This window comes from Triturus cristatus, chromosome 11 (assembly GCF_964204655.1).
Source record: "Triturus cristatus chromosome 11, aTriCri1.1, whole genome shotgun sequence".
Taxonomy (NCBI): domain Eukaryota; kingdom Metazoa; phylum Chordata; class Amphibia; order Caudata; family Salamandridae; genus Triturus; species Triturus cristatus.
Window position 1 is genome coordinate 27942150 of NC_140594.1, and position 25969 is coordinate 27968118.

Below are 25969 nucleotides of genomic sequence, written 5' to 3' on the forward strand. Positions count from 1 at the left end.
ACAATAAGAGTGTTATCCAGCACCACTCCAGCAGACTGACGAATAGAAATTGCTGCTGTAGCATTAAGACAACTAGGCAATGCCTTGGCTACTGGATCTAATGTAGCCGAAAAGTATGCACATGGCCGCTGCTTTTCTCCAAATCGTGGTGTTAAGACTGACAACACACAACCCTCTCTTTCATGGACATAGAGCGTGAAGGGCTTACTGTAATCCGGAGTACCCAACACAGGAGCAGAGCACAGAGCAGCACGTAAATCAGAAAAACTCTTCTGACATTTGTCAGTCCAAGGAAGGGGTTGGGGTGTGTCTTTCAAAGTGAGTGCCAACAAAGGTGTGGCCAACAAAGAAAAATTTGGAATCCACTGTCTACAATAAGAGGTAATGCCCAGAAAGGCACGCATTTCTCTTTGTGTGGATGGCACAGACATTTGTGCAATTGCTTGAATACGTTCTGGGGTCAGTCGCCTTCCCTCCTTCGACAAGAGATGACCTAAATAGGTAAACTCTTGGCGGGCATATTGTAATTTAGAAGGTGAAACCTTATGGTGAAGGTCAGACAAGTGACGCAATAGTGCAATAGTCACGTTCTTGCAAATAGCCTCAGAATCAGCAGCAATCAATAAATCATCCACATACTGAATAAGGGTAGCACCTGGCGGCAAAGGAAAAGCATCAAGCTGGCACTTCAGAGCTTGGCTATAGATGGAGGGACTTTCACAATAGCCTTGGGGTGCGCGCTTAACCCGGAAACTTCGGCCTCCTAAAGAGAAGCCAAAAATATCCCTACTCTCTTCAGCAATGGGGATGCTGAAGAAAGCATTTTTCAGATCAATAACAGAAAACCAAGCTGCCGAGGCAGGTATCATAGTTAACAGTGCAGTGATATCTGGAACAACAGGAAACTGCGGTACAACAATTCTATTAACAAAGCGATAAACAGGAGGCTGAGAAGGATCAGTGCGTTTAAGAACCAGGAGAATAGGACTATTGCATACATTTCCCCTCGTCTCCTCAACCACACACACTTCTGAACCAAATCATAAATAATAGCAAAAAGCGCTCTTTCACCATCATTGGGAATTTTGTATTGAGGGATGCGTGGCAATTTAGCATTGGGCTTGAGGGTAACAACATAGGGTGGAATCTGAAGACAACCAACATCATTTGGCCCAAAGTGTTGCGGGGAGAGAGAGCAATTCAGGTGGAAATTGATCTTTAGACAAATACATTGGAGAAGTCAGTTTCTGCCCCAATCTTTTCAATAAATTCAAACCCAACAGATTTTCGCCGCAACCAGTCGTTAAAAGAAGCGAAGCTTCCAAATCATAAGAACCAATTGAAATAGGCAGAGGACAAGAGACCGGGCTACGAACTCGGGCGCCAGAAAATCCTACGTATACGTTTGTTAAGCCAGACAAAGGTGACCCAGGGAGTTTGGAGTGAATAATAGAACTTCTCATCGCACCAGTATCTAAAAGAAATGGCTCTGAAACACCCATTGTAGTGACATTAACATAAGGCCCATTCTGATCTACTGGAATCGATACAACTTCCTCACTTTGTCTATGGCTGTCCTAGCTAGCGTGAAGACCGTCATCATCACCTTCAACATAGTAATCATCATTGTAATACTGTGTAGACTGAGTATTTTGCTGATCAAAGTAGTTCATAGAATGTGGAGGTGGAAGGGAACGCTGTGTCTTGGGCGACATACCTCGACCTCTACCCCTGGGCGCTAACTGGAAACCACCACGACCTCATGGAGTAGATAGTCCTCCATTACGCTGTAATAAAACCGGGCAGCCATTCTTAAAATGACCTTCCTCCCTACAATAGGCGCATTGGTTAGGACCTAACAAAGGCCGCGGAATATAGGGCTCAGGCTTTTGAAACACCCTCTGAAACTGGGGAGGCTGTTGAAACTGGCGCTGAGCAGAGCGAGGAGGATAAGCTTGTTGCAGAAGAACCTTCGTTTTTAATTCTTTAGTCTTTTTCTTTGCTTGTCTTTTTTCCTCTTTGTCCCTGTTTTCGTAATATTGAGCAGTAGCCAATATCTGAGCAGAAGAAACAGCCCATGAACTTTCAGAGTCTTTTAATTTATGTGACAACTCGGGGAGCAAATTAAATACAAATTTATCTACAAATAATCGCTGTCCACCCTCCGTAGTCATATCCTGACCACTGTGATCAATAAACGTCTCCTCAAAACGAGTGAAGAAATCGGAGACACTCATCTTTAGTCTGTCTACACGCAGCTAATTAATCCCAATTAACCCGTAAGGCGGGCATCATTGTTTTCATTAAAGTAATAATCCTACCAGAGAGTTCTGTGATCAAAACATCAGGCTTAGCACCAACCACTTGTGCTCTATCCGAGGCAGTTATAGCAGCCCATGTACCACTCAATTCTTGAACGTGATCCTCTCTATGAATCCGAGCCCATACCGCTTGTGGGACTACATTTCCCATCAACATGTCATATCGGCTAAATTCACAATACAGGCAACAACAGTCTGGGACAATTCTTTATAGTTACCAGCAGGGTCTTTACGGGGATCCGGTAAAGATTGTTTGAGGGCCAAAACATCAGATCTCTTCCAGGGGACATGTACCCATATACGCTGGAAGTGAGCGGGAATAGCTGGATTATTACCTGCTTGCGCAACCTCTTCCCTCCATATCGGAGGAACCTCTCTCATTGGGTAATGTTTCAATGTCTGCCGAACAGCAGGATCAGAATCGAGAATTTGTGAAGAAAATAAGGACCTAAAAGTAACAAGTGTCCTTACGGCGTCCTCAACCTTAGAACCCACATTGAGTCCTTTATCGAAATTAGCCTGAACATCCAACAGACCCTGGGGAAGTAAACCCAAATCCGTATCCTCCCATCCTTTAGCAAGAGTGTCACACATAACATTAAATACATATCTCTGCGTGGGCGCATCCTACTGATGAAAGGTGATCATGATATCTTTCACACTATACTGGGGACTCTTCTCGATCCATTTGCGAGCGAGAGAGTCCAACGCCACCCGTTCGTCGGAACCTGGAAGTTGACTACGAGACTGTCTTCGAGAAAAAGCCGGAGACATGTTCAGAGTACCAAAGAAAGGGGACAAAAAAACCTGAGACAGTATCTGTTATTCGTTTGCGCACAGTAGGAGAATTAGACATAAGGACAGGGGACAAGGTATTAGGCGATACAGGAGAGGAACTTGCAGTTATAAGGGGAGCCGAAGGCAAAGGAGATTGATGTTCAGGAGATGGAGACAAAGGAATCGGTGGCACAGGAGGTGGGAGTGGCAATACCGGAAGGGGCAAATGTGAAAGAACCGGAACAGGTGGGGGGACAACAGGCAACTGAACAGGTTGTAACAACGGGGGTGCATTAGCACCTTGTACATAGGGTGGAGGCAATCTCAATAGGTGAGACATCAAAGGGTCTTCCTCCAGATCCTTACTTTTATCAGAAGGGAAATTAGGCAACACCGGATAGCATCTATCTATTGCCATATGATGCTGTCTCTCTGAAATTTCCATTGCATTATCAATCTCATTATCTTTAAACTGCTGGGCAGCCTGTATAATCGTCATATTTTGTGCTTTCTTATCTCGTTTTGCCTGCTTAATTTCTTTCTGTTTGGCTTCCTTATGCCAGAGGCGGAAAGAGTCAAACATTGCCGGCCGGGCTTGTCTTTTGAACAATATCGCTTCCAAATTGTCTAATATGTCAGGCTCAAAACTACCATTCTGTGGCCACTGTAGAACGCCATCGTTCTTCCTGTATTGGATCCATTCCTTATTAAAGGCAATGTGGCCGACACAATGTTTTGAATAAAGCTCATAGGTGGGAGTTCCAACTGGAGGACACGGACAAGAGTCCTCCAGCCGGGAATCCCTATTACAACCAAGGCAACAGAACTTCCTAAACTTACTCAGACCAGGCATCGTTATTTTACTGGACTGTTCACAAACATCAAGGGGTTAAATCAAATAATACAGCACAAACGTACTCACCCCTCGGCTTCGGCTTTTGCAATAGCTGAATTAAAGACCCAAATCAAAACAAAATAGTGGGAGCTACAATACTTAACTAAGTGTCTTCTTACGCCAACAGAGGCCCGTCTAATGACTCGCGATACCAAACCTCATCAAAGGGACCAAAGCAGGGCGGCAGTCAAGGCAGCAGTCGTTAGCAGCCGTCAGAAAGGAGAAACCGCGCTGCAAAAGACCTTCGGACCACTTCGACATACAGGGGTCGCTTGACGTCGTTCTCGATTCCTCCAGAGTTTTCTTGCGGGGCTCCTCATGATCCTCGGGCAAAACTGCTACCTCTGAAGCCGGCCAACGTTCGGGTGCCAATTTGAAGAACCGGGACCTTATGGGCCTGGCGGCGCAGGGTACGCCTTAATCTCCTGAGTTCACCTGCTTTGTCAAACAGAGACACGGGACACTCCGTTAGGCGTAGAAGATAAGGTTTATTAGCTGCAGCTAAGTACAGTTGTCCCAGAAGTACACTCAGTATGTTCTTGGGAGACTGCCACTTTACTTCGTGGCGCACAATCTTTTATAACACACATATTCACAAAGAACACTCCCAATGCATACAGGGTTAACCAATGAGAAGAATGTGAAAACAAGATATTAAGTAACTTAAATAAGTCTCTCTTCCAACTGTGTTTGTCACCCTTCCCCACAAGTTAATCAGTGGTAGTGTTTATAATTCGACTTGCAGGTGGCAGGACGCATTTGTATGCCCCGGAGGACAGTTGTGAAATGAGAGAATATGAGTAAAGAATAGCAAAGGCCAGGGGATAAGATAAAGTCAGGAAAGAATGGTGCGAACCAACAGATAGTCGAGACAGGGATCAGTCAAACCAGACGAGGATTAGTGGAGTCGGCCAGACCCTGACACCAGCTTTAAACAGAGGCAGGAGGTTATTTGATACTTTGCAGTAGGAAGAGGGAAAACAACACCTCGTTCACCCTGCTGCCTGAGTGAGGGCAACACAAAATGGCGGCGTGACACAAAATGGTGGCTAAATAAGAACGGGATCGGAAAACTGAATTACCTCATTCCAATCTTTCATCCCTTGTCCCGGGTTTCGGTAAGTAAGACACTGAGGCTGCTGGGCCTCATGGCCTCTTGCATCCTGCTTATCAATCATGCCATATGGCTTTTGCGGGCTCTGCAGTGGGACCTGAAGTTTCAGTGGACGCAGCATCGGGAGAACCTGTCAGACTACGTCCAGATCTTGGAGGGCACTGCACAGGCCTTGTAGTGGTGGCTCACGAACCAGCGTTGGGTCAGCGGCAGATCCCTCTCCCTTCCTCAACCAGAGCACACAGTAGTGATGGACGCATCCCTCCTGGGATGGGGCGGCCACATGGGAGAGGCGGAGACCAGAGGCCTCTGGCGGAGTCCAACTCCATATCAATCTTTTGGAGCTTAGGGCGATCCTACTTGCACTCAAAGCATTCCTTCCCTCTGTCAAGGGGAGAGTAGTGCAGGTGTTCAGACAACACCACCGCCATGTGGTACTGCCACAAACAAGGCGGGGTGGGGTCATGGACCCTATATCCGGAAGATCTACGTCTCTGGACGTGGCTGGAATGTCAAGGCATTTCCTTGGTGGTTCAAAAATTGGCAGGTACCCTGAACGCCAGGGCGGTGGAACTCAGCCGCAGGTGCATGTTGGGTCACGAATGGCGTCTTTACTCGGAGGTGGTGCAAGGTCTCTTGCAGCAGTGGGGAGAACCTTGGTTAGATCTATTCGCCACCAAAGAGAACGCGCAATGTCAGCAGTTTTGCGCGGTGGCGTTTCCAAGGTGGCACTCGCTAGGCGACGCTTTTCGTCGCGAGTGGAGTTGCGGTCTGTTGTACGCCTTTCCGCCTATACCACTTCTGCCCAGTGTGCTGAAGATCAGGCGCGACCGGGCCCAAGTCATTTTTGTAGCTCCGGACTGGGCTCAAAGAGTTTGGCATCCCAGGCTACTCAGTATGAGTGTGGATCCCCCGATCCGACTGCCTCTTCGGGAGGATCTCCTGTCGCAGCAACAGGGGACGGTCCTCAACCCAAACCTGTCCAGCCTCCACCTCCTTGCGTGGAGATTTAGCAGCGACAGCTGGTTCCATTTGACATGCCTCTCGAAGTCTGTAATGTGATTCTGGCAGCCAGGCGTCCCTCCAGTAAAACGGTATACGCCTTTCGGTGGGGGAAAAAAAATTGTGGCATAGTGCACAGCAACATCTGTTGATCCTCTTGCTGCCCCTCTTTCTGAGGTCCTATTGTGCCTTTCTTTGGCCCAGCAGGGCTCTGTTCTGGGCACTATCAAGGGCTACCTTTCTGCTCTTTCAGCCTTTCTTAGGCTACCTAATCAGCCGTCCCTTTTCAAGTCCCCAGTTGTCAATAGATTTCTCAAAGGCATTACTCACCTTTTTCCTCCTATTCCTTTTGTCATGCCTCAATGGGACTTGAACCTGGTTCTCACATACTTGATGTGCCCTCCCTTTGAGCCTCTTCATAACTGTACTTTGCGGTTATTAACTTTGAAAACTGTCTTCCAGGTGGCCATCACCTCCGCTCGGCAGGTGAGTGAGCTCCAGGCTCTTTCCTGCAAACCTCCTTTCCTGGCGATTCATCCGGACAAGGTTATGCTTCGACCTTGTCCCTCCTTTCTACCAAAAGTGCAAACCATCACTCTGCCTTCTTTCTTTCTGCCTCCGCACCCTTTAAGAGAAGAGGAAAGGCTCCACCGTCTGGACCCTAAACGTGCGCTTTCGTTCTATCTCAACCGCACACAACAGTTCCGGGTGGATGGCCAGCTCTTTGTTGGCTACATGGGCTCCAAGAAAGGCCAGGCTGTGTACAAGCGCACTATCTCTCAATGGGTTGTCTTGTGCATTAAAGCATGTTACTCTCTGTTTAAAAAGGAACCTCCGGTTGGGCTGAGCGCCCATTCTACCAGGGTGACAGCAGCTACTACAGCACTGGGACGCGGTGTCCCCCTGCAAGACAACTGTCAGGCGGCCACTTGTGTCTCGTTGCATACTTTCACTAAGCACTATTGCCTAGACAGTCTGGTCTGGAGAGACAGCTTCTTTGGCAGTTAAGTACTCCGTGACTTTCTGGTGTGATCTCACTGCGCAGACCCACCACCGGGATTGGTATTCCTTGGGTATGTATTCTAAGGTAAGGAATCTTTCACTAACGTGTCTCTTTCAGATGCACAAGTTACTGGTGTAACGATATATCTGTAAGTGACATTGGTTAGTGATAGATTCCTTACTGCCCACCCATGATCCCTGTTCTGCGAACTGTTCTCTAGGGTTCAGGTCATCACTTTTAGGGCCCTAGTTCTATTGCACCAGTAGTCTGTCTCTGGCATGACTGCTCTCCTGGCGCGGAAAAGTTGTATACAGAACTGACGTTAGCGCGCGTGTCTATGTAGCTCCGATGACGTCATCTTGGCGGATACAATGCCAGCGACGTACGCAGAGCCGTACGACGATGCCTGCCGACGCGCAGGGGTTCTGCTGACGAAACCTTTCTGGATCCAGTCTGATGCCTGGGGATATTCTAAGGTAAGGAATCTATCACTAACTAATGTCTCTTAGAGATATATCGTTTCACAAGTAAGTAACTTGTGCATTCAGCGGTCTCCCGCCTTATGTCTGGTCTCCCATGATTCCCTGGCCTTAGAGACCACGTTTTCTTGGCTTTGTGAGCCTGTTTTGTCACATTATGTGTGACTTTATATTGCTTTCCTTAATTGGCAAGGTTGCCTTCCTTCCTTGCAACTTTGGGTTGATGACTTAACACCCAAATGGTCTGGGCGGATGTGCCTCCCTGTTTGCCTCCATTGGCCCGGTAGAGGGCCCTTGTTTGGTTTAAGCCTCACCTTATGTGGTGTGTTTCATAACGTACACGCCTGGGGTGTATTGTTCACCGGGGATTCTTTATATATCATCCGGTCTTCTTTTTCTGCTGTATGCATCCCGCATGTGTATGTAGGTGCTGTTGTCTGGCGCTTCAAGTTATGGTCTACGGTTCGCCGTACTACTTTCAGGCTGCGTCTGGCTTTTTCCTTTTACCAACCGCTGTCCTCTGGGAGCCTTGTTTGGTTCCGTCCAGGCGCAGTTATTTCTCTACTGACTCCCAGTTCGCGCTGGGATGAAGTTGGCACCCTGGTGTGATTTGCTTCATAGGGTGTTTTTGTTCTTTATCCCGCTTCTGCGATGCTTGTTATACCCTCACTTTTAGGTTGGGTATTACTTTTGCGTACTTCAGCCCTGTCTGAGTTTCATCCTCTGACACGGGGATTCTTTGCCCCATGTGCGTTGTGCTGTGCGTTCTTCTGCACACCATTTTTGAGCACTTTTGTAAACAGGAATTTTTTCCTGAGGCATTCTACCCTGGTGGTTTCCACATTTCTGCATTGGGTTCCTACTGTAATGCTCTTGACGGAGTGTTCTCTTCAGGATACTTGCTTCTTGGGTCTCTGGGCCATTTGGATTGGCCTAAATGTTCCCATTTTCCTCTCTGGCTCTGCCTCTTCCTTTGTCTCCTGGAGCAGCTTGGCTCCTCCTGGGAGGGTAGCGGGTGTCGCTTTCGGCTCTAAATGTTGCCCAAACTACTTTGGCTTCCATATGACTGGGTTCTTTCACATACCCATGTGTTTAATCACGTGCAGCGTCCTTTTACACTGTTTTTTTCTTACCCTATGTTCCTCACACAGCAAACTCGCATACGCACATCCCTTCCTGCGGTGTCTTCGCGCAGGCCAGCTCAACCGATAATGCCTCCTTCCCCTCTGTGGCTAATTAAACTACCCTACAGATGGGTGTTGTCCTATACCTAGATTGGTTCTACCTTCAAGGTATGCATATGTTCCGGTCTTCCACATGACGCTTATTATTCCTGTAGTTCTGTGTTGGGAACTCCTAATTGTTGCCGTAGGCCCTCTCTCCTGTCTGGCGAAGGGGCGACTGCGTGCTGTAGTATACTGTGTTCCTGATTCTTACGGCTCTTTAGGACCATTGGTCGGTATCCTGCCAATGCTATCCCATGTCTTTTAGCCGGAATAGGTTCTAGGATGCTTATTTTCACTGTTGTAGGTACTACCCTGATCTGTGCTCACTCTGTCATACCGGTTTGTCGTCTCTCTGTCTCTTATGTCAGTCAGCACATCGGAGTATGCAGATCCATTCATTACCATATTGACGAAGCCAAGACCTCTAACTTCCGCTCCTGCATTCTAACTTTACGTTCTCTTCTCTCAACCCAGTATACATACCGGGTTTTCCTGCGGTCTTGGATGGCTTGCGGTATCCTGCCTCCAGTTGTTAACGCTCTTTTTGGAGCTTCATGGTCGGGTGTGTCTGCGCTAGCTTGCAGTCTCCACTGTATTTCGTCAACTGCTGACTGGTACGTTCCCTCAGGAACTTGGTGGGGTACAGTAATAGGCCCGCCTCCTCTATGGGTACGGCTTTGGTATCTATTCTAAGTTAAGGAATCTGCGGCTAGATGTCTCTATCAGATGAACTAGTTACCTCCGGTAACGATGTATCTGGTAGAGACAGTCTAGCCGCAGATTCCTTAACGCCCGCCCGTCCTCCCCGCTCTGCGAGGACCTTTTCAGGTTTGGCTTCCTGCATTCGCCTCCCTCTGGGTGGCTTTATCTTTCTGCAGTGTGACATCTTTCCCTTCGCTCCTACACAGAATAATTGATACTGTTTTGCTTGCTCCATTTTGCCCGTTCTCGTGATGGGACGGTATGCTCATGTGTCTGGTGTCCCTTTACATCCCTATGCCCTGGGTTATCCAGTGGGGGATTTCCTCCTCTCCCCCCTCCCATCTCACCGCTTCTTAATCTCCTTCGGGTCTCCTACCTCCCCAGTCGCTCGGTGGTTTGAAATCCATTGGCTCTGCCCCGGTCTACTGGATCTCAACTCTGGATACGACGTCCATGCCTAGTGCCGTCTTGTGAGGGATTGTCTTTGCTCATTGGTTCCAGACTTGTGTCATTCACAGTTATCTATTCAGGTTACAGACTTCTGTTGTTTGCCGCAATGTTTTTTCTCACATCCTCTTCTAGCTCCGGGGGAAGTATGGCATTCGCTTTTCAGGGATTGCTCCTCAAAGCGGAACTGTGTTTTTTCCCTTTGCTCGTTTTCTTTATATGGTGCCTGGCACTGTGCTTTATGGTGCTGTTTTTCACCATTCGCTTTCCTTTGCTTTTCCTATCTTTTATGCACACTGTTACCATATTGCCACGGTTTTTGGTGGTGGCTCCGCGTTGTGGTGCGAATAAGTCTCTCCGAAGAAAACTGATGTCAGCGCGTCGGGGGAGGCATATATGGCTCCACTGACTTCACTTCCGTTGACAACGTCAGGGTGGAGCCATGTGGCGCCGACGCACAGAGGTGCTGCAGCAGAACATTTTCTGGATCCAGTCTGATGCCTCGAGATATTCTAAGTTAAGGAATCTGCGGCTAGACTGTCTCTACCAGATACATAGTTACCGAAGGTAATTAACTCGTTCATCAGGCCTATTTTGCTAAATTTGCTAAACAAAAGGAATATCGATATATAAAAATGATTCCAATAATTTTCTTCATTGCCATTACTTCCCTGACTTAAGCTAGTGTGCCATAACTTCAGGCTATCACATCTGCTGCTCCACATATTCAATGCAGAAAATATTGCCATGCTATAGTGTGTGATGAATTGCAATTGTTTAAAGTTCTTAATTGTTTACAGCAATACAACCTTGAGATCACCGATCTTAGTCAACCTGCAATTGTAAGTCAGCCGAAAAGAAAGCGTGGCCCAGAAGGATCTGTTCCTGGTCCAATAATCTTGATTCCAGAGTTCTGCTATCTCACAGGTACTAAAATCTTTCACTGTTTATCACTACTCACCAATATGAACAATATTGTGTGCACCCGTACCCAGTGACACAGCGGGTTGCTGTAACCATTGTTTTAAATGAAAGTATTAGTAAATGGTTCTTGTGGTAGAATTTTCGTTTGATACCACACTCACTTCACTTGGTTTTGCCAGAAGTGCCCCTCTTGCCCTTTAGAACCCGCTTCAGTGGGCGCTTTAAACCACAGATGTCTGCCACCATTGCTTCTTTTGTCCGTTTCCTATGTATACTGCAAAAGACTGCATTCTAAGTAGTTTTCACACTTTTCTTTTGTCTTTTTATTAAAGCACCCATCACATTTTTCTTTCATTATAAATGTCTGTGTTTCCTTAAAAGGCATTTGCACATGAAGTGTTTATCCATAACACAGACAAAAAGCAAATGTCATCTTTTAACTTTCTTTTCTTTGGAAACGGTTTGAAACTGAAACCAGAGTTTGATAATGGTGCACCTTAATTACCAGAACATTGTGTACGCCAGTCTAACAAAGGCGTTTGCTGTGAGATTACAGAATAAAGCTGCCAGGCTGTCCTATCATGGTGTAAGTAAGTATCATGGCGTAAGTATTATGTGAACTTAATTTTTTCATGATGGAGTCAAGAATTTAACTAAAGATTGTATGCACGATGCCATAAAGTAAACATGAGTTAAAGCATAGGCAGTTACAGAAATTAGCACTCAACTTTACTCTATCCACAGACTAATAATCTTCTGCCGCATCGAGAAATTGTATGTTTGAGACCTCTGCTTTACATTCACATGCTTTGCATGAGTCCGCTATCTAGTGTTTGGCTTGGATGATTACAAGGTGTTTGTTCCAAGAAGTTTTCTTCGAATCACAAGGTTGTGCGAGTCCTCTTGGGTAATACTGCACATGGTCATCAGTGCCATCTTCAGATTGTTTTTTTTCTTCCGACTGGTTCGAAAGTAATCTCTTGCTCTCCGTTTCGAGACTCCTTTGGGCTCCCTTTGGTTTCCTAGTTGATCTCCACTCAACGTTATTGTCTTAATCGTGCAGTTTCATTGCGTCAGAGCGATCAACCTTCTGCGTGTCAGGTCCTCGGCTCGCTTCCTCTGCCCACTTGGCATTCCCAGCTGAGCCTTTTGTTCTCCATTTCCAACGTTGAGTATGACCTGCTAATGGAACAAATTCTGCTCCACTTCTGTCTAAAGTGTCATTCGTATCCCTCATACCGACCAACACTCAGTTTGCAACCGATGCATCTCACCCGATTGTGAGGCTTGCAAGTCTTTTAGATGAAAAAAGACTCCTTGAGATCGACGCCTAGAAATGTAGCGAAGGCAAGTGGATGATGTACCAAACACCTTCAGTCGACGACAAGAGAAAGACTAGGAAGATTCAGCAGCATAAGAGTAATCACTATCCATGATTCCGATTCCAAGTCCCAATCCTATTAGTACTCTGCCACCCTTCTGCCGGCACAGAAGAAACAGACAAGTAGTATTTTTACCTCTGACCCAAAGCATCGGCTCTGACCAAAAAAAACTGCTCATGGTCCACCACTGCAAAAAGGCTTTGGCACACACCGAAATACTGAATTGAAAGCCCCGTCCTCTGTTTCAGCCCGGAAGGTTTGACCTGCAGTGGGGGCCTGCACCTCCGTGACCTCTGGGTCTACAGCCCCTTGATCATCGGTCTTGGCACCGAACCAGACAGATCATTTCGGATCCGACCACATCTCCAACTAAATCAAAGGTTCCTCCACTGAAATGGTTAGTGTTAGAAATGGGATTTCTGGTTGGCTAAGGCTTGCGCCAAAGCCAGGCAGAAACCACCACTGTAGTCAGAGCAAGGGAGTTACACTCCAAAGATAACCCCTGCTCACCCCCTTGGTAGCTTGGCACGAGCAGTCAGGCTTATCCCGAAGGCAATGTGTAAAGTGTTTGCGCAACACACACACAGCAGCAACCCACTAGGCACACCACAAAAGGACTCCACACAAGGTTATATCAAAAATAGCCTTTGTATTATCCCAAAACACATTAGATGGTAATCGCACAATATACACTGTGCCCTCTGGCACTGGGCAATATTTACAGGTGATTATATACACATGACAGGGCCACATGGACCACCGTTAGAATCATCACTTAGTAGAAATAGTAAAAGTAAGATTTATTATAAACGTAGAACACCACCAGTAATTGTAGCACAAATAGTAAATGTAGAGCACAACCAGTAACTACTGGCGAAATACTAAACTGAGAAGTAGCTCATGCACCATAGAATATAGGATGCCTAAATCATGTCGGGCATGAATCACATTAGCATTGAATGACCTTAGGTTAGACATAATTAGCACACAACCACATTGCAATAATCCTATGAGGCAATAGGCCTCGCAAGCATAAACCTCTTAGGCAATAATCAGCACAAACACAGGGTACCCAAATCGGGGGCACCACACGCACAAGCTGGCCCCAGGCCAACTGGACTCTCGCAGGGGTTCAAATGCCCTATGTCCCGCAAAGTCGGGGCTTGCTGCAAAAGCACGCAAAGCGCTAGAGGCAGGAGTGTCTCACCCCTATCTCGTCTCCTTAGGAATAAAAAATACCCCTAGACGTTGCAGCTGCCTGTGCTCTCGCAGGGCAGCTGGGAAATTTAGGCAAAACAAGCACTGGCGCTCAATGTGCCTGGGGAGCACTAAACATGCTCCCAAAGTCAGCCCCACGTTGCAGCTGCCCGCAACTGCGGTGCCACTGTGAAGATTAGCAGACTCTGGCCAGTTGGAGCCCCCTCTGGGACTCTAAAATAAACTGTGCCCCACAACATTGGAGTCCCGCTCTGGGACTCGGAAACCTAAGATTGCCAGACATTGCTGCTGCCTACTGTCGGACGGGGCAGCTGGGAAAGAAGCCAGCACCCACAAGGTGCACGTATGATTCCTGCTCTGGGACCCATAAATTCACCAAAACTGCCCAAGACGTTGTTGCTGTCCGCCTCGGCGGTACAGCTGGGGGAAATGAACAGACACTGGCACCGCGGTGCATGGATGGGAGCCGAGCCTTACTCTGGGACTACTGAACTCCAAATTGCCCAAGAGTGCGCCACACGTAGCCGCTGCCCGTAACTGCGGTGCAGCTGTGCCAGATCAGCCTGGCACCACTGTGCCCGTAAAGCCCTGCTCCGGGACTTCCAAAGAAAATCTTGCCCAGACCGTTGCAGCTGCCGCTAACTGGCGGTGCAGCTGAGGACTGACGCTGCCCAACTTGAGCCCCCACTCACCGGGGCTCGCAGGACGCTTCCGGTCTCTCGCTGGACTCCCGTCTGCAGGATTCTGCCGCCTCTCGTAAGCCCACAGCAGGACGCTGGCATGCAGCCTGCAAGGCTCCGATCTCCTTCTGGAGGTACCCGGGAACTTCCGCTGCTGGACCTTAGCTCTGCCCACGTCAGGCAGCCTTGCCTGACTTCCAGGTCTCTGCGGTCAGACGTGGCGGCTCTCCTCAGGGTGATCTCTCTAATCTGGTAAAAGCGGGGTAGGCTCCCACTGCCAAAAATACACAAAGGCGGGGTGGGCTCCCGCTATACCCGAATAAGCAGAAATGCGGGGTGGGCTCCCGCTCGGATTTTAAAGCGCACAGATGCGGGGTGGGCACCTGCTTGATGAATGGCAATTGCGGGGGAATCCCTACGTTGGGATTCCATCTGTAGATAAGGCAGCTCAGCGCTGCGGAGCCCACGCTCTCCCTGGATCAGAAAAGTCCTCTGCAGTAAAAATGAAGCGCTTTCAAGGCGCTACGATTGAAAGGCCCATAAAGTCCTGTAGAGTGGGGGCAAAGGCTGGGCCCAGGCAGGCCAGCTCACAGGGCCCTCTAGCAGGGAGGCAGTCCCTTGTGGCGGTTCCTCCTGGAGCCCGGCAGCAGCAGTCCCTCCCCTCAAGTCAAAGAAACAGCACAACAGAGAACAATTTCATGGGGTCACAACCCCTTCTTTTATACAACCTTTTCCTTTGTCACAGCGCAGGGCTTGGGAAACCAGTTACAACTGGTTTGGGGGAGCTTTGGAGCAGTTTGTTTTGCTCGGCTCCTCTCTCCTTTGTCAGGTGGGGGCTCAGGGATCAGACGCACCACAGGGGGGCGGAGCCGGCATTGTGGAGGGAAGGCACAGCCCTATTCAGGTCCCAGGTGCAACTCCTCCCTCCCATCTGCATGCAGATCTCTCTATTCACCACTGGGCTGACTCACCCGGTCTCCTGGAGCCACCCACATCATCCAGCCATTGTCACTCACAAGCCAGACATGCAGTTCACATCAGGCAGGCAGGCACACAGCACACAAAAATGCCAACTTGTAAAGTGGCATTTCTCCAGTATTTGGGGTGTCTTTCATAGATTCACATGCCTGAATCATTCCCCGTCATCGGAGTGGGAGTCCCGCGGCACATAAAAAAGCAATAATCATGCATATAATAACCAAAAAACCTTGGTAACCTATAACCAGGAAGTAAAGTAGCCTAAGCTAGAAGGAAAAACACTTCCACACCTATGACTATCACAGTCATTATGTACAGTCCAAACTGCAGCCAATCAGGCGACAGCACCCGCCAGAATGTTCTCCTCAAAGCCTCAGGCTCTCAGATTTTCTCCCCCTCGGCTTGTGAAGGGAGTCTCCCTGAGCTCTGCTCAGTACTTAAGTTTTTTGCAGGTTTTTGCTTACTTCAAGATGTCAACTTCTTAATGGTCTCTCTTTATGCCTTGTGACTCCTGTGGAAAGCTCCGGCTATTCTCTGAAGATCCTCACAAGAAGTGTATCTACTGCCTCTATCCGGAACATGAGGTGAGGGATTGTAAGATCTGCAGGACCTTCCCTCAGAAAACCCTCAGGGATAAAGATCACCTACTTCTGTGGCTACAGAAGATTAAGGACAAGGATAACCCTTTATCTGAGGTAGAAAGTGCAGCCTCTGGGTCCTCTGTATTCTCCAGAAAGAGGATGGCTGAAGAAGAATTATCTTCTCCTGGGGCGAAGGTGTTGAGGAAGGTTCAGCCTGTTAAGGACTCTGGCAAGTCTTCTTCTACTTCTTTAAAGAAGGCTTCTCCACCTACCAAATCCAAGCCTGCTATGCCCCCGAGGAAATCAGCAAAGTCTCTGGCACCTAAACGATTTCCTGACAAAGATTTACCTCCGGTAAAAATGCAGTCGTCGACGGCTCCTTCGTCGACTATTATCATCGTCGACGCTACATAAACGTAGACGGTTACATTCTCGTCTCCGAGACCGAAGATAATTATGACGTCTCCGTCTACGCTGATCTCCGTGGCTGTCAGACCCATCTCGTCAACGAAAGAGGTGTCATCTCTCGTCTCCGCTCCGTTGACGGTAAGGACAAAGAAGATCTCGTCAACGACTGCTGCGTCGACGCCCACCTCGTCGACGAAGACTTTCTCGTTGACGGGCACCTCGTCGACGAAGACTACCGCGCCGTCGACGGCTGCCCTGTCGACGAAGACTGACTCGTCGACGACAAAACGTTCCTCGTCGACGAAGATTGCTTCGTCCTCGTCGACGAAGATTGCCTCGTCGACGGCTAACATCTCGTCGACGAAAGTTGCCTAGTCGTCGAAGACTGCTTCCTCATCAGCGCACATCCTATTGCCACCACCGCCATAGTCGACGGTCCCGTCGACGGCGTACTCGTCGACGCCTCTCCTATATTCCTGCACAGATTTGCAGGTTTGGACTGCAACATCAGCGTCTGCTTCAACCAGCCAGCCTTCGACAGCGGCTTCTCTTCAACGTCGTGGCTCCTCTTTGAAAGCCCTATCACCATTGAAGCTACCGGAATAGCTGTTAGATTATGAAGAGGAGGATGAGAAGGACGAATCTGGAGAGGATGACGGATTCCGCACTGGAAAGAGTCCATCAGAAGAATTTATTAAATATCAGGATGACGACCAGGAGGAAGATCCAGGTACTGAGCCTCAACCTCCACCTCCTGTCTCAGTTCTTTCAGCACAAATGCCTTTAGAACTACTGAACAATTTACAATATATGTTGCAGGACTATTATCGGCGCTTTCCTCCATCGACTCCTATGCCAAGCGTGTTCCCATACCCTCTTTCCAATCTCCCAGACCACCTTCTCCACTGCCATCTCGTCATTCCCATGACGCAAATACAACTGATGATGACAGGGAAGAGGGAGAGGTGGATGACCATTCAGTGCTGTCGGAGTGGAACGAATATCACATTCAAACTCTGTCACCGACTGCTCCGGCCCCCGTGGATATCGGAAGTTTTCATCTCCTTATGGAGAGTGCAACAAAGAGATTTCTTATCCCAATGGAAGCAAAGAAAGATGACTGCTTTCTTTACGATTATAAGGACCAACCGAGAAAACCGATCAGAACAATTCCAATAATAGATTTTATCTGGAAAGAAGGCTTAAAAATCATGGCGACACCAAATTCTCTCCCAGCAGTCTTGCCTCGGTTACTCTCGACCATCGCGCCCTCAACAAATTCTTTAAAAAGCTGTCCTTCCGAATGTTAACACTTAAAGAAATTCTACAATTACTTTTGGCGGGGATCACATGGCCACCCTCGACCTCCAGGACGCTTATTTTCATGTGCCGATCTTTCCCAGACACAGAAAATTTCTACAGTTCAGAATGGCTGGCAGAGACTTTCAATTCAGAGTCCTTCCATTTGGACTCCGGTCATAGCGCCTGTCACCGCACGCCTTCGCCTGCAGGGCATTAAAATTTTCCCGTACTTAGACGACTGCCTTATCAAGGCGAATTAAACAACATCCGGACATGTTCAGGAGTGTCTGCTACTTTTCCAGTCTCGGTCTTTCCATAAATTTCGAAAAGTCTCATTTGACTCCATCGCAGATAAGGACTTTTCTAGGAGCAACATTGGACACAAAACTGACCCACGTCTTTGTCCCAAAAGAAAGACAAGTCAAGATCTTCAACCTCGCGTGCTCATTGCTGTCAAAAGAGTGCGTTTCAGTCCGTTTGTACAAGTCCTTCCTGGGAATGATTTCTTCCTGCATTCCTCTGGTTCCCAACTGCCGTTACAGAAGGAGGCCACTGCAGGAGGAACTCCACCTTCAATGGCTCCAGATTTCGGGATCGTTCGAGGACATCGTTCGCATCACTCTTCGGATGCAGGAAGTCTTTCATTGGTGGAGCAAGATAAAAACCTTGAAAGAAGGATGTGCATTTCTAATCGAAATTCCGGATTTTATCATAACCACAGATGCTTCCCTCGAGGGATGGGGGCGCACCTTCAGGGGATGACAGTCAACGGCAGGTGGACTTTGGAACAAAAAAGGTGGCATATCAACCTTCTAGAGTTACGAGCCATATTCTTGGCTCTACAATCGTTTCGAACCATCAGCAAAGGAACATCCATACTAATATGAACGGACAATACGACAAGTATGCATTACTTGAACAAACAAGGCGGGACAAAGTCAGCCCTGTTACCTCGGCAAGCACAAGAGATTTGGGATTGGGCGATTAGTCACAAAATCAGCCTCAAAGCCATTCATGTGTTCTGGCGGATTCCCTCAACAGATCCACAACATCAAACCACGAGTGGGAACTGCACCAACCATCCCTAAACAGGGTGTTTTAAGAATGGGGGCATCCCGATCTAGACCTCTTTGCAACCAGCCAGAACCGCAAATGCCCATTCTTTGCAAGTTGGGTTCCCCACAAAGATTTGCTCGGAAATGCGCTTTTGATGAATTGGTCACAAATATATGCCTACGCTTTTCCACCGATTCCGTTGGTTCCACGAGTTCTACGCAAGATCAAGAAACAACCTTGCCGCATGATACTCATTGCTCCCAGGTGGCCTCGCCAGTACTGGTTTACGGAACTTCTCCTCTCGGAGTGAGAGCCCATCCAGTTCTGGCCGATTCCGGTCCTTCTGACCCTCCAGAACGGACAAATTTGTCATCCGAACCCAGCATCGCTGAGATTAGCGGCATGGCTCCTCAACACCTTGAATTTGCACAACTAGATATTTCTCCAGACTTTTAGCTAATGCTCGAGCACCTGCTACGATTAAAATTTACAAACTAAAATGGAAGAGATTTTGCATGTGGTGTCAGTCTGCCAATATCCACCCTATTCAGGCAAGACCAGAACAAATTCTACCATTCTTTCTACAATTTCTACAATTGGCGAAGTCTGGGCTCTCCCATTCTACTCTAAAGGTGTTCTTGGCAGCAATTTCAAGGTTTCAGCAGGATGGTGTTAACTCTCTTTATTCAAATAGTCATTCAACAATTCTTCAAGGGGTTGTCCCGGATGTTCCCCCCTATTCGACGTCCACCTCCTTCTTGGCACCTTAATATAGTGCTTACACTAATGCGGCACCCTTACGAACCTATTCACAAGGTGGATTTAAAGTCCCTTTCTTGGAAGGTTTCCTTGTTACTAGCTTTAACATCAACCAGAAGAGTTAGTGACCTCCAAGCGTTCACTATTCATCCACCTTTTCTACAATTTACATCCAAATCTGTAGTGTTGCGCACTAACCCAAAATTCATGCCAAAAGTCCCGGCGGATTTCCACCTTAATGAACCTATAATTTAAAAGACTTTTTTCCCAAATCCGCTCACAGCTGCAGAAAGGGCTTTGCATTCCCTTGACATCAAAAGATGTCTCAAGTTCTACTTACAACGGACAGCAGAAATACGCAAATCAGACCAACTCTTTGTGGCATATGGCAAACCACGCCAAGGACATTCTGTCTCAAAACCAACCATTGCTCGTTGGATCTCTGCTGCGATTTGCTTATGCCATGATCAAGCGGGAAGACCATTACAAGCGACCCCAAGAGCGCACTCTACAAGAGCAATTTCGTCATCCACAGCTCTTTCTGCCGGTGTGCCTCTTCATCAGATCTGTAAAACGGCAACATTGTCCAACAGACACACGTTTACCAGTCACTACTGTTTGGAAGCTGCAAGCGATGCAGATGCATCAGTGGGACAAGCTGTTCTGCGCAATCTTTTCAAATGGGGTGGTGAGCCTCTGTTCTCCCTCCTCCACTATGCTTTTCTATGAGACGCTTTTCCTTACTGTTTCTATCTTGAAATTGTTCTACATATGTTGAAGCACACATGTATTTCTCTATAGTTATTCTGTTTGATAATATATATTGTCTATGATACAAAAGAAGAGTCTTATGAGCATGGTGTTACGTACTGCTATCTACTCTGATACAGGCATGTGAATCTATGAAAGGCACCCTAAATACTGGGGAAGAACAATCGTTACTTACCTGTAATCTGTGGTTCTCCAGTATTGGTGTCTTTCATAGATTCACTTGCAACCCGCCCACCTCCCCTCAGAGGCTTTTAGGCTATTATGTTTTGGTTCATGCCTGTGCGAGAAAATCTGAGAGCCTGAGCCTCTGAGGAGAACATTCTGGTGGGTGCTGTCGACTAATTGGCTGCAGTTTGGACTGTACATAATGACTTGATAGTCATAGGTGTGGAAGTGTTTTTCCTTGTAGCTTAGGCTACTTTACTTCCTGTTTTCAGGTTACCAAGGTTTTTTGGTTATTTTATGCATGATTATTGCTTTTTTATGTACCGTTGGACTCCCACTCCGACGACTGGTAATGATTCAGGCATGTGAACCTATGAAAGACACCAATACTGGAGAACCACAGATTACAGGTAAGTAACTATTGTTCTTCTCCACCAGTCGCCATAAATCTGTGCACTCCGTTGCACAGCATTTATTCTCACGAACTCATACATATTAAACTCGCCCCTGCACTCCTCTCATACCAGGAATTACCATGGACACACATTCCCCATGCATTCCTATGGAAGGGCAGGCCAATCTCACCACACGCACTAAGAGCACGCACTTTACACTGGGCCACAGTGCTAACGTGCGCAGAGGCCTAAAATCACTACCACTATGTCGGAGCTTAAGGCAAAAAAAATGTTCATGGGTGAACCTGCCAAAAGGGCCAAGTCCAACAGTTAGTTTTTGGACCGAAATCGCCACTGGAGCGGACCCTCTATCTAATGCAAGAACATGTTGACATGAAGCAAAATAACACTCTAGATTAAGCCTCGAGCTAAGAAAATGGTGCTTCAGCCATCAAATTCTCACTCTTAATAAAGTTATCTTTCCAGGACGCTTTGGGAGTTCCTCTACAGCCTCCAAAGAAGGATTCTGCCATTAGCCCATTATACACCCCTATTCCAAGTTCACCTCACCCACAAACAACACCACCACCTCACTCACCACAATTACCTGAGGCAGACAATATGTCTCCTCTCTCTCCCATAATAGATGGGATGGTGAGCATATACCACAAAATGTACACCCTGGGGGATGCTTGGGTGACAGTGATGTTGAACCACAAGAGTATACAGACCCTGATCTCTATCCCACATGACCATCACTACCTGATAATGCTTCTGCATATCAGGATTTAGGATTAAGGGCAGCAGTTTTCCATCGGGTTTCCTTATATAAGGACACAATAGAGAGGATTTCCTGTTTGTAACGTCAATGTACAAAGAGGGGCACAAGACCTACCACTCATTAAGTCACATTGACATTTTTAAAGACCCTGTCAAAGATGAAGTCATAACACCATGACAGAAAATAGAAGGCTGCACCATTAGATCCTATGTATATTAGAAGTCAGTTAACCTCAGACTCATCTGGTAGTCTTTATCGCAAGAAAGAGAGCTAACTCCCAAATATCAGGAGATGCACCACCTTCAGAATAATAATCTAAATTAATTGATGCTTCCGGGAAACATATGGCTGCACAAGCAAGTTACCATTGGCGCATAGCTAACATCCAGGCCCTATTAGCTAGATATGACAGTGCTCACTAGAACGAAATGGAGGGGCTCCTCCAATACCTAACAGCGGAACACAGGAAAAGGGGTAGAAAATAGTTAATGAGGGAAAACCCATTACCAACAATTCCATTAAATGTGCATTAGATGCTAGAGGGATGAATACTAGTGTTCGAGGCATGTGGGCTGCTGAATTCATATCTGTGCATAGATCGCCGCCTAGTGTTGGGTCCGGATGTTTGCACGTTGTTGTCCTGGAAGAGTCTTCGAAGTATCCTGGGATAGGTGACTCCTCCCCTGGACTACAGTGCGCATGGGCATCCTCCATCCTCAAATTGTTTTTTTCCGCCATTGGGTTCGGATGTGCTTATCTTGACTCAAGTTAGGAAAAACTTTTTCCAGGCCAAAAGGCCTTTAGTTCGCGTCGATACTGTTCCCGATCGGTATCGATAGTGTCTTGTTAGTTTACTAACTTCCAGAACCAACTTTTTTCGCATTTTACACGACCATCGACCCGTCATCGACGATGGAATCGAGGACACCTTTCAAGCGGTGTCCTGTATGCAATGCGAAATATCCCCATATCGACGTCCATCCGGTGTGCAACAAATGCCTTTCACCGGATCACGACGAATCTACATGTATGGCTTGTGCCCGATTCCGATCCAAGAAGACTCTCCGGAATCGAAGAGCAGCGAGACTCGAAGCGCAGCAAGCGGCACCGGCCCCGGCCAACATCTTCAGCGCCGAAGATGTCCAAGACGTGGAGAACCTACCCTCCAGCCCCGCTTCCGAACACGACTCCGGATCGGAAGACGTCGAAGAACAACTCTTTTCCAGAGATGAAGCCGACACCGAGGTAGGAGACTACAATGAGGCCTTGGGGGCCGAAGAGAGTAGCTCCGGTGACGAGCAAGGCCTACCCGTACACACTGAGGATATCCCAGTGCGCCAGTCTATGGCTCTGGTCGAGGGATCGCCTTCGGGCCTTACCCAAGACCTATCCCGTAGTCCTTCGGCCCCGCCCTCTGGCCCGGCCTCGGACATTCAGCGGCAGCCATTACTGCCCAAAACGGCTGGTTTCCCTTCATCGAAACCGAAAGCTTTCTTGGTTCAACTGAAACCGAAACCAAAAGTGGCGCTTGTCGGATCGAGGCCCACCACCCCTTCGACGCCAGCAAAATCCGTCGGCACCGACCGCACCAAACGAGATTTCGGCGCCGAGCTTGCAGCAGCCGACGCCGGCGCCGACACACGGAAAAAGACCTTCGGTGCCACCAAACCTGCTCGGCTCCCGGCACCGACACAATCGGCTCCGACCCCAAAGGTCAAAGTGCCTGCTGCGTCTCACACCGCTTGGACAGCACCACCAAAGTCACACTCATCAAAGACGTCGACGGCCATTACCGCCCCTCGACTCGACGACTCACCGGCGCCGAAGAAGTCCACGCCCGCCTCTGCAGAACCGGTCGGCGCAAAGGACTCGATGGCGCTCCAGGTGCGGCCCGTCGCTGCGCAACGCACCAAACACAAAGCAGTCCTCCAGGACAAGTCGGGCTCCGAGCCGATAAACGCTCCAACAGCCTCTTCGGCACCGGCCAACATCACTTTTGGCCTGCCGCCATCCACGGCCCCAAAACTGTTCCAAATCAGAACACGAGTCACCCACACCACGTTCACGCCTGCCGAACGCTCTCCTGCGGAGACGTCTCCTCCACATATCATCGACGCCGACACCGGCAGGATGATGCTCCACAAGAGGAGAATAACTTCAGAGCCAGCTTTGGACTCCTACCGGATCCTGCTTAAAAGAAAGCTGCCAGTGGCTTCGGAACCAGTTCTTTATGAACCTCTCCATTCCACTTACCAAGATCCACAGTCCTTCTCTCCCACACACTCCGACACAGATGTTTTGGAGGACTACATGGGTGACCACGTCCCCTACCCCGGAGAGATGGACCCTGAAGGCCACCAAGACCCTGACCAAGCTTGGGATGACCCTGTAGACTCGGGTGCACCTATGGATACACAGGACCCGCAACTCTATGGAGCAAAAACGTCTCCCACAGAGGACACTGCCGCATTCAACGCCCTAATTGAACGTGCTGCGGCCAATCATGGTGTGCAACTCCACTCTGACACCGTCGAGGACGACTTTCTCATGGATACTTTCGCATCCTCAGAAAGGAACATAAAAACTCTACCCATGTTGAAGGGTGTCCTCAAACCAGCAACGGACATCTTCAAGGAACCTACCAGGGCGAGAGTGATAAACCCCAGGATCGACAAAAAATACAGGTCGGCGCCTGGGGACCCTACCTACATTAGAGGCCAGTTACCTCTAGATTCAATAGTAGTGGCGAATGCTCGCAAACGGGCACACTCGCAAACAGGTGATGCTCCTCCCCCGGACAAGGAGTCCAAGGTGCTAGAGACCTCCGGCAAACGGGTGGCGGCCCAAGCAGCTAACATATGGCGTATTGCCAATACCCAGGCGCTCCTCGCTCGCTACGATCGAGCACACTACGACACATTGGAAACATTACTCCAACATCTCCCTGACCAATTCAAAGAAGGTGCAGAGATCCTCATCAGGGAGGGACAACTCCTCACAAACGCATCCATTAAGTGTGCGCTGGATGCAGCAGATACAGCTGCCAGAGCCATAAACACTAGCGTCATGTTGCGACGACACGCCTGGTTGCGAATCTCCGGATTCAAACCGGAGGTACAAAATAACATCCTCAACCAGCCTGTCAACCCCGACTACTTATTCGGGCCGGAGGTTGACACCACCCTAGAGAAAATAAAAAAGGACACAGACACTGCGAAGTCCATTGGGGCTCTCCAAACACAGTCCTTTCGGAGCGGCTCCTTTCGTCGCCCCGGAAATAGAGGAGCAGGTAGAGGACAGGGGTCACAGCAAACCTACAACAAAGGCAACACACAAAGCACCTACGATAAAAACACCCGGGGGGGTTATCGTGGCTCCAGCACAAAGGGCAGAGGACGCGGGTACGGCAACACCTGGTCCTCCCCCAAGAACAAACAGTGACGCCCTCTCCCTTCCTCCCGACCACATAACACCTGTCGGGGGAAGGCTACAAAGGTTCCTGTCCACGTGGAACTCCATCACCACAGACAGGTGGGTCAAAGATATTATTACATACGGTTACTGCCTAGAATTAACCTCAACTCCACCCACAATACCTCCAAAAAACCGTCCTATGTCCTCAGAGCACTTAACGCTCTTACAGCAGGAGGTGCAAAGTATGCTACTAAAAGGCGCAATAGAGGTTGTACCCGTCCACGAGCAAGGTACGGGGGTGTACTCCCTGTACTTTTTAATACCAAAAAAGGACGGGTCACTCAGACCTATATTAGACCTGAGACCCCTGAACCGCTACATTCTCTCCGAGCATTTTCACATGCTCACTTTACAGCAAGTCCTCCCGCTGCTCAAGCAGGGAGACTTCCTGGCCACACTGGACCTCAAAGATGCGTATTTCCACATACCCATTCACCCCTCACACAAAAAATACCTCCGGTTCACTGTTCAGGGGCAGCACTACCAATTCAAAGTCCTTCCCTTCGGCGTGACAACAGCACCCAGAGTTTTCACGAAGTGCCTAGCTACTGTGGCGGCACATCTACGGAGGCAGCACATACACGTCTACCCTTACCTGGACGACTGGCTCGTTCAAGCAAAGTCAGCCCAGCAATGTGCCAGCCACATGTCCCGCACCATTCACCTCCTTCACAGTCTGGGGTTCTCACTAAATTACCCAAAATCCCATCTCCAGCCCGCACACGTACAACAGTACCTAGGTGCGACTATAGACACTCTGGCGGCCACAGCTCAGCCGAATTTAGTGAGAATCAACAGCATGCAGATGCTGATTTCCAAGTTCAAACCACAACACTCCCTTCCCGCGCGAGTGTTCATGCAGTTGATGGGCATGATGGCCTCCTGCATTTTCATAGTCCCACACGCGAGACTACATATGCGCCCGCTTCAGGAGTGCTTAGCACGTCAGTGGAATAAGGCTCAAGGACAGTTGAAAGACCTAGTGTTGGTGAGCGGTCGGGCATACAACTCTCTGCATTGGTGGAATCCACAAAATCTTTGCAAGGGCCGACCGTTCCAAGAGCCTGTTCCACAAATAATACTGACAGCGGACGCGTCTCTCCAGGGATGGGGAGCACATGTACTCAAC

At 48.4% G+C, this 25969-nt stretch overlaps 1 protein-coding gene across 2 annotated transcripts in view; it reads left to right on the forward strand.

The window, feature by feature from the left end:
* PIWIL1 (piwi like RNA-mediated gene silencing 1) overlaps window positions 1-25969 on the forward strand; it is a 1168338-nt gene that overhangs the window by 573363 nt on the left and 569006 nt on the right. For both annotated transcript variants that reach the window (XM_085633654.1, XM_085633653.1), the window contains exon 10: window positions 10767-10893. In XM_085633654.1, coding sequence (XP_085489780.1) covers window positions 10767-10893 — 127 coding nt within the window. The remainder of the gene's footprint in view (window positions 1-10766; window positions 10894-25969) is intronic.